Source organism: Antrostomus carolinensis, unplaced genomic scaffold (assembly GCF_000700745.2).
Source record: "Antrostomus carolinensis isolate BGI_N321 unplaced genomic scaffold, ASM70074v2 scaffold47754, whole genome shotgun sequence".
Taxonomy (NCBI): Eukaryota; Metazoa; Chordata; class Aves; order Caprimulgiformes; family Caprimulgidae; genus Antrostomus; species Antrostomus carolinensis.
The window spans coordinates 2,285-12,194 of record NW_010312331.1 but is presented as its reverse complement, the minus strand read 5'-3'; the positions used below and the strand labels follow the sequence as shown (position 1 = coordinate 12,194).

Below are 9,910 nucleotides of genomic sequence, written 5' to 3'. Positions count from 1 at the left end.
CCAGATGCAACACCCTACACTTGCCCTTAGATGGAAGAATGAGCACACAGCAGATCTGGGGCCCAAGCAGCCACAAAACCTACCATTGATCAGGAAGAAGAAAGCCCCCGTTTCGTTGGCCACCGCTCGGGCAATCAGTGTTTTACCAGTGCCAGGAGGACCATACAGCAGGATTCCACGTGGAGGCTGAGGACAAAGGCAAGGGACTTAGGTGGTGAGCTAGTATCTGCATGCCTAAGTAGCTTCACAGTGAAATTGTAAGCATTTGATAAAGCCAGTCCGAATCTGTGATGCAAACTCATGTAACAGCTGTCATCCCATTGCTGTCAACACCCTTACTACTTTGCATGACACACAAACAAAAACCTTGCCAGTAACTGACTGCTGATTCAAAGCATCACTCTGCCTTACAAGCTGCCAGTACCTTAATCTGCGTCCAGAATATGTAAGGAAATACTTTCCTAACAAAAGCATTTAAAAAAATAAATAAAACCACAAATTACTTATTCCCCCCACCAATGCCTCATAAACCTCTGACATCAAGAGTCATTTACTTGCAAGGGCAAGCCCACCCATCCACCTGGTGCACACGGGGATTTACCTTCACCCCTATGGCCTTAAAGAGTGCAGGGTGTCGGAGGGGAAGTTCCACCATCTCTTTGATTTGAGCCAGTTGCTTCCGGCAGCCACCGATGTCATCATAGCCCACCTCATTCAGTGACTCCTCCTCATCCTATCCGGAAGGAAATACATCAAACACATGAGTGAAAACAATTGTTCCACAACCCCTCCCAGAATCCTGCCTTTTTTTTTTTTTGTTTGCTGCCTTGAGTTTCTTTTCTTCTCACTTTCAAATCCTCCTGGTATCTTCCACAGTTGTTTTTTAGCTGTCTCCCCAGACATACAAAGGGAATTATTTCCACGTACCTAGACCTTGCTGAAGCGCAGCCTCTTGAACAGCAGCCTCTGTTGACAGGTTCCCTACAGACTCTAGTGCAAAACAAGCTCTGTGACCTTCTGATGCAGCTAACAAAGGCAGCAACAGACAATGAAGCTCAGTAAAAAATATACTTATTCCTTAAACTGTAAGTGAGGTCTCTAACTACCTGACATACGGTAGCTATCATACAGGTTGTCTTTTCAGGTTGACTCAGATTAACAGAGAATGTTGAGATCAAGACATGTGGATAAGATCAGCTGGAACCAACTCATCAGTACAGCTCTGCAGCATCCGTTCATTTGGCTGTCCAAATCTCTACTGGCCTTAGTTACCTGTAAGATTAGGCCACACTAAAATAATAAAAATAATAAAATAACACAATCTGGAATCTCAGAGGGGCTCAGTCCAAGCCCCACTAACAGGAACCACTACCTCAAGCAGGTTACTCAGGGTCTGGCCCTATCAAGCACTGAAGATCTCCAGGTTTGGAGATGCCTGCCCCCTCTGGGCCCTGCTCCAGGCTTGGGGAAAACCTTTTTCCTAGTATCTACTGGGAATTCCTGTTGATCCAGTTTATGTCACTGCCTCTAGCCCTGTCCCTGGGCACAGCTCTCAGAAGAGCCTGGTCACCTAGACCTTCCATCAAGGTGTTCCCATCAGCCTGTCCCTTTGCCTTCTCTTCTCCAGGCTGCATCATCCTGCTTGCCCAGCCCCTCCTCATTCATTCTGACCTCCAGCTCCTCAACATTTTGGTGGCCTCGGCTGAACTTGCTCCTGTCTGTCTCTGCTGTATCCTGAAGAGGAAAAACTGGACTCATGGAGAACACAGATGCAGCCTCACAAGTGTCACACAGGTGAATTTTTTAGAAGGTAGTTAACTATAAACCAGCACTCACCCCGATTCGCAGGTAGTAAAAAGGCACTTACTTTATGAAGAATGCAACCACCCTAGCACATTTCTCTGAAATTTCCTACTCTCTAACAGTAAGGGGGCCAAGACCTGACAAACAAGTCACTCAGGCTGCCTCAAGTTTGGGACACTTAAGGCTAGACACCTTAACAGACTAGGGAAACTTTTTTTTCAAGTCAACCATATTGGGATTTCAAATTTCTCACTGAAAAAGTACTAACTGCTTTCTTTTCACTGGGCATGAAATTTTGCAACCTTGTAAGCTCTCCTTGCTATGGATCAAGGGAACTTTGGAATTAGAAGATGCATTTAAATCCAGCATGAGGTATCTGAAACCAGCTGCTGCCAAAGCATGGCATCTCACCAGCAAACCTACACACTGGTGCTATACTGGAAATACATTTCTTTGACTACCTCCAGCAAGCAGCAGCTCATCTCCTGTTTCTAATCATTACATTCCATACACAAAATGCCAAAAGAGGAACTGCAGACACTGCTGCTCTCAAGCACTGTTACAGAAACAGATTTCAGAGGGAGGAGATTCAACAGGAGAACCGCCTGGCAGGATTCTGCTCACCTCTCGTTTGATGGGCTCTCCTTCACAATGGATCACTGTGTCCGGAGCCACGATGCAGTATGGACTTGGATCTGTCTCCACCACTTTGAACTCCACTGCACGCATCCCTCCACGCACCAAGAAGATGTCACCTGTAATAAGCCCACACTTCAGCATCCTGCTGCAAACCACCTCTGCAAAATGCTGACCCTTGTTACTACCAGCAGCCCCGGAGGACAAGGAAGTGGGCTACACAGGCACACACTGCTGGCTTTTGTCATACACTGCTCTGCATTTTAAACTCCAGAGCTGCATCTACTGGGACTACCCGAGTAGTGCTCAGGTCCTCAGCAGTTAAAAGTTCTCAAATTTCATCCAGTAACAAACAGCAAACAAAAGCAGCAAACAATAGAAAAGAATACTCTGCTGGAACACAGAACACAAAGGCAAGGAATCGCATTTCTTTCCCATTCAGTTTCAATTTAACATTACTGAAAGAGGCAAAAAGTCCTAACTTCATAAACATTAATTCTGAAGTTGTTATAACTAGCTGTTACTAGTTAGAACTGGTTGTCTCCAGAAGCAGAATAATATATAATCCTGCACCATGACTCCTGTCTAAACTGGGCTACAGAAGCTGGGTAACTTCAACTTGTGTTTATTGTCTGTTAGGACCTATTTGTTCCAGCAGAAGTGCTAACAGCACAACTCCAAAAGTACATTTGGATTCCTATGCACTCTCCCAGTTATCAACCAAATTAATTTGAAGTTAATTTAGTCAGGGTGCTGGCTGGTATATCCAATCAACTGATTAATATGCAGACAACTCCCCAATTCCATCAAGTGGTAGCAACTTAGTTGAACGAGATTTTCTCCTGAGTTCTACCTGAGCCTTTTCTTATGCTCTCCCATCTCATGTAGGAAAAAAACCTCAAAAGAACTATCAAGCTGCTCTGCCAGCCAGCAGCAGCAATCACCCTTTCTTCTGAAGATTAGGCAAAAAATTAATTCAGCACTAGCAAAACCTCCCTCTACAGAGGAATGCTTCACAGAAACCTGTGCAAGCTCCTAGAAGTTATCTTTGTTCAGCCTCAGGACTAGCTCAGGCTCAGTGCCATCAGGACTTCAATAACAGGCGCTGTTACCTTTCCTGATGGGTCTGTAGGCTTCCAGGAAGTATGGCTTGAGATAGACCTCAAACAGATTCCCCGTGATCCCTTCTACCGTGTCATCAATTGGCAGCACATGGATACGTTTGCCGTATTTCACGTCTGGGCAAGGCTGGATGCTGCAACAGAAGAAAACTCCAGTTAGCCATGTCACAACACGTCTGCAAAAGGCAGCGAGTGATGCCCCTTCCCAGGCCAGGACAAATACCAGAAAGGACCCTCCAAAGCCCTGCTGAGACTTCCCACCTACACAGGAACATTTCATTGCTGACAGGGCAAAAATCATGCCCATCAAGAGCCAGTCTTCACAAAACACCCTTTCCTTTACTCCTCAGCCCTATCCAAGGCCACTGGGGAGTTTCATACTTTCTTCCTACCCCCCTGCTCTTCTCTAGCCCCCTTTGCCATTCCAAAGGCACGTTCACAACTTACTAAAGACCTGTGAGACTCACAAGCTAACTTTTGCTTCAACAGTAAGCTACTGTTGAACCAGTTGCAAGGGAAAGGGAGCTGGGGAAGCACTTTGTTCCTTTATCATAGAATGGTTTGGATTGGAAGGGACCTTAAAGATCATCCAGTTCCAACCCCCCTGCCATCAGCAGGGACACCTTCCACTAGACCAGGTTGCTCAAAGCCTCATCCAGCCTGGCCCTGAACACTTCCAGGGAGGGGGCATCTACAACTTCCTTGGGCAACCTGTTCCAGTGTCTGACCACCCTCACAGTGAAAAACTTCTTCCTCATATCTAATCTAACCCTCCCCTCTTTCAGTTTAAACCCATTTCCCCTTGTTTTGTCATTAGTAGCCCTTTTGAAAAGACCTTCCCCAGCTTTCTTGTAGCCCCTTCAGGTACTGGGAGGCCACTATAAGATCTCCCCAGAGCCTTTTCTTCTCCAGGCTGAACAGCCCCAACTCTCTCAGCCTGTCTTCATAGGAGAGGTGCTCCAGCCCTTGGATCATCCTGGTGGCCCTTCTCTGGACTTGTTCTAACTGGTCCATGTCTTTCTTATGTTGGGGGCTCCAGAACTGGACGCAGCACTCCAGGTGGGGCCTTACAAGAGCAGAGTAGAGGGGCAGAATCCCCTCCCTCGACCTGCTGCCCACGCTGCTCTTGATGCAGCCCAGGATACAGTTGGCCTTCTGGGCTGCAAGCACACATTGTCTGCTTGTGTTCAGCTTCCTCAGCTCCTTCCCCTCTCTCATTTTAGCTAGAGATATCAGAGCCCCTGTCGAGCACAACCCTGACTCTGAGCTAAGGCTCTCATGGTGACAACCAGAGGTAATCAGCTTGCAGAGAGCTGTCTGTCAGTCCCACATTGTGGAGGCTGACATTTAGGTTAAAGCCTGAAGGCTCCTTTCCCCTTTTTAAAGCAAATACTCTAGTTATTCTGCAGTGTAGGACAACAGCCCACTGCAGTGACAGCTCAGAGTATCAAGCTGTGTCAGAAAGCTCAACCTGGCTTTGCCAGCTAAGAAAAGCCTAAATCTGAGCGTGCAACTTTTCACAGGTGACTTTACTCAAGACTCTCAATGATTGATTCTTTTACTGCATGCTTTACAGAGAGGACATGGCAGAAGGGTAAAGGAAAAGACAGACTTCCCCAGAAGGAAAACAACCGACAGACCACAAGCAGGAAGTGATTAGTGCATGAATCTGATTTTGGCAGAAACCAGGTCACAGAAAGTAACACAGAAAGCAGTTAAGCATCGGCAAGAAAAACTTGGAGGGCAAGAGGTGTGACAATTCTCTGACCCTCATAACAAAGCTAAAACAATACAGGCTGAACTGTCACACTAGAAACTACACCAGCAGTAACCTCATAGCTGGTTAAAGTAAGGATTCACCTCTATTGTAAATCCACAGACTGGCTCAAAGCACTGTTCTGTTCCAACTACAGTGGTGTTTACAACTTGCATTTTCTAGTGGTGGAGGGATGGGTGAAAAAGCCTCATTTCTCCCCTTCACAAAGTTTGTACAAAACATATTTTGCATTTAAAGATTATTCCAGACACCACCCCAGGAAATCTAGTGTCAGAAACCAAGATCCAATTTTCCCAGAACATGAGGGATATTCCAGACTAGGAAGATGCTCAGGAGAAGGAGCTGTTAGCCCTCCCATATTTAACTCTGCAAAACAGCATTTTTACGTTTAAGAAACTCCCACTTCCAGTCCCACCACAGAATGGAACCTGTCTCCTAAAAGCTGAGATGCAGACTTCAGTGCTTTCCCACAACAAAATTTCTGCAACACTTTTTAAGTATGCCTAATTTAAAAATTACTTTTATAACAAAAACTGGAATATAAGTATCCTTTGAGGATTTTTAATACTTTTTATTTAAATATTTTAAAATATTAATATTTTAATACTTTTAATCTCGCCATGTGACTACTTCACATTTTGTCACTCATTTCTAGCAAGTTTTAAACTTCTGTTTGCCACAGGGCAGCTCAGATACTATGAGAGCAAATACAAAGTTTCTTAATGCCTTCCACAGTTAACACTGTGAACAAAAAATATTTATACAATAAAAATTTGCAAGTTGACCTGACAATGTAAATTTGGGAAGATGACTGTAACAACAGTGGGATAAATGAACCACTCCATTTAATGACAGGACTTGGGCATGTGAAGGTCATAGAATGGTTTGGGTTGGAAGGGACCTTAAAGATCATCTAGTTCCAATCCCCCTGCCATCAGCAGGGACACCTTCCACTAGACCAGGTTGCTCAAAGCCTCATCCAGCCTGGCCTTGAACACTTCCAGGGAGGGGACATCCACAGCTTCTCTGGGCAACCTGTTCCAGTGTCTCACCACTCTCACAGGGAAGAATTTATTCCTAATATCTAATCCAAACCTCCCCTCTTCCAGTTTAAAGCCATTACCCCTTGTCCTATCACCCCCTGCCCTTGTAAAAAGTCCCTCCCCACCCTTCCTGTAGGCCCTCTTCATATCTGTCATATGCCATGACACATTCCCGGCTGCCTCACTGGGGCAGCTAGGATACGTGTTGGTCACTCTGCTTGGATGTTCTGAAATCATAATCTCTTGTTTTCTATCAAATATTCTTCTTAGTTCCCAAAAGGTATAGCTGTGCATTATATACCATAAAATTTCATCCTGTTTCTGCTCATCCAGCCCCCAGGTTCACCCAAGTCTTCCTTGGTACTGCTTTGCTGTTCCTGTGGCTGACCAGGGCTGCTGCCCCAGAGCCACCAGCCAGGCTCCCCGGCCCACTCCCCACGCTGGTGTGAGCCAGGGCCAGATGCACTGAGCATCTACACCTTAGCGCAATAAAAAGAGTGATGTGTCCTAAAAAGACTGTCAGTTGGGGATAGCAAAGCAAGGCAGTATGAAACCACTTTATGGGGACTCCCTGTGTAGGTCCTTTAGTGTATTTTTTTTAGTATTAATCTGAACATGCATACAGCCAGAAACACATGCAGAAATAAACTGAGATCTCTGATCTTGAAAACATTTCTGTGATCTCCTCTGGAAGACAAAAGAACACTTCCTGCAGACTCTCCCTCTGCTACTGACTCAACCAATTCAGAGCCAGCACACAAATTATTTAGGCAACCCACGGATAAACAATAGCAGATGAGTCCTCACCTGATCACGTCACCCAGGCGTACTCTCAGGTTGTTGCGAACAACCCTATTCATGCGAATCTTCTCATCTGAGCAGGTATCATCTGACAGAACAATGCAGACTGCTTCTCTCCTCTTCTTTCCCTTTAGCAGGACAGTGTCTCCTCTGAACAGCTGCAGTTCGTCCATTTTTGCCTGTAAACAGTAACAGCATTAGAACAAGATTTTGAGAAAACAAGAATTCCAGCATTTGAAGGAGAATTACTTGACTTTGTAGAATTGCACCTTGGAAGTGATATACTAAATCCACAAGGACAGAGGCTCCCACTACACTGGTCAAGAGCTCATCCTGAAGCCAGACTAAAGGGTACAAGCTCAACTGAATCCTACAAATTATCATGGAAGAGTGTTAGGAAACAAGACAACCCTCGCTAAGCCATAACAGCTGCAGCTTCTGACACAAATACTCAGGTTAACGTTGCCAAGTTACATTTCAAGTTAATACACAGCAACAACTTGCAAATTACCGGATTAAATGCTTTGTTTTTCTAGATGACGTACCTGGGACAGTGACACAACACTGTTGTCTTCATTGATGGCTTCATCAACAATTAACCGATTGGGCCTGTTCTTCTGCTTCAGAATAGCAGTTGCTAAGTCATCCGCTTTAGAACTGGCAAAGAAAACACAAGTTATGAGGCTTGAGTGGTGCTGCTCCCCCTTTTCCAGCCACCCCCCTATTTTAATCTCTATTTTTCTACAGGTTTCTTTGTTGTCTTGTCTTTTAGAAACTTTTTTGTAAGACAAAGGAGAACATTCTTCCCAGGAACCAGCTGCAGGAGTTGAAAGCACAATGTTTTCTGTCAGTAAATATAACCACTTTACTAGCGTCAAACGGGAAGAGCGATGAAGCTGTCCATGAAAAGAAGCGGGTCTGTGAGATGTTGCTGACTCTAAGGTGTTTCACCTAAAAGAATTAGTCAGACTCATCTGAAATCACACGAAACAAAAGTTTAAGTCTATTTGGTGTCCAATCCTAGACAAATAGAGGAATTAAAGGACAATGCTGCGGCTCCCCTGACAGGAAGAGTTGTAAGAGTTTAAGCCTGTTGAGCTCTGCTAGTTAAAGCTAGTGAGTCAGTAGAAACAGTCAAGTGCTTATGAAAAATGGGGTTTTCTTTTTAGGATATAAGGATAAGCATCTTTTTAGGATATAAACACGTTTCCATAATACCTTCACAGGAGTCACTGCAGCTCTAGCCCCCTACACCACAAGGAAAACGACAGATAATTTGTTCACCTTGACAACAAACAGCCAAGAAATGGAAGAAAGACAGATCAAATAACTTCCTTCAACATCTAATACAGCAAATAATTCACTCTATGGAAGAAATATGAATTTGAACCAAATGATTGCCAAGGAGCTCTTGGAAGCTGTACCTCAGCCTGCCACAACAGGGGCAGACTGTTGCAACTTCCCTTGGCAGGCGCCTGACTGCCTTCTCCAAGTATTCCAGACGTGCCCGTGTCTAAGGACAGAGCAGAAAACGTTTGATCCTGACAAAGAAAACAAAAGTCTTCCTTTCTCCTAAGTAAGCAGCAAGCACCAGCAAAGAGCAGGAAGTTTTGTGGACAATGGTGTTGGCCATACACTTTGGCTTCATTTCACTCTTTTAGGGACACAATAACCAGAAGAAAATCAAACCTGAAGCAAGCAGCTCCACGGCACCAACGCAGACCGCGGCGGCAGCGCCTCACTTGGCACACCCGCTGCACTTTTATAAGTGTATCAGAGAGGGGTGACATACCTGCAGGGTGATAGAGGTTTTTCCAAGACAAACTATGCAGTATTGGCTCCTTTCCCTGACACTTAAAAGGAGGAATGATACCAAGCAAGCCTATGAGGGCAGCCAGCTTGTTTCCAAGAGATTTTCAAGCTTCGCATGAGTCCTGGTAGAACAGGAAACTTATTGTAAGTCAGAGACAACATTATTTTAAGTGAACAAAAGGAGGAGTTTTAAAATAAGTCTTTCCTGGACTGTGAGCACTGGGAAGGTTGTGTTTCCTCTCTTCATTTAAGAGCGCAAGAGATAAGACACCAACTTCCATCCCTTTCAATGACCACGGGAGATATTGCAAATCCATTCTCTGAACCCAAAAAGACACAAGAAAGGCTGCTGGACACATCCTGGAAGCTCATGAATTCCATCTTGAACCTAAAATGTCATCTTGGTAGAGCCAACAGGTCTAAAAGGTCTGGCACTTCCAGGAAATCTGAGAGAACAGTAAGAAACTTGAATCAACACACTGCCAGGTCAGATCAGACAGGTCTTGTGGTTAGGAGTGGATAAAACCAACAACCTACTTGTAAGGACCTTGCCTCAGCATGAGCTCCTGGACACTGGAAATTAAGTCAGCAGGTAGATTTTAAAAGCTGAGCTCAGGGACACCAGAAAGAAACAATACTCCTATTTAGCCTGTTCAGACTGTGAATGTAACTCATACTCCCCTGCACATGAGATGTGGATCCAAAGGCCTTTTGATAAGACACCACAGCCAGACTGTGGCTATGTAAACTATCACTGAAAGCGACTGGCTGTCCCTCGGGGTGCAGAGACAGCCCAAAAACCAGCCTGGGACACGAAGCAAATGTAAATGGAAGAGGAACTGGGCAGCAAGTGGAAGCTTTTGGAAAGCTGTCAATAAACCAAAAGCTGTGTAAATCTGGAGAGAAAGTTCAGACAT

General features: G+C 44.9%; 1 protein-coding gene across 1 annotated transcript; it reads right to left on the bottom strand.

Moving 5' to 3' along the window:
* Window positions 1-18: 18 nt before the first annotated feature.
* Window positions 19-7,838, bottom strand: LOC104524189 (transitional endoplasmic reticulum ATPase; the record flags this gene model as incomplete). Its single annotated transcript, XM_029084748.1, has 6 exons — window positions 19-186; window positions 602-733; window positions 2,428-2,558; window positions 3,552-3,694; window positions 7,188-7,360; window positions 7,727-7,838. Coding segments are annotated over 6 exons (859 nt in total), but the record flags the coding sequence as incomplete, so codon positions are not given.
* Window positions 7,839-9,910: the final 2,072 nt, after the last annotated feature.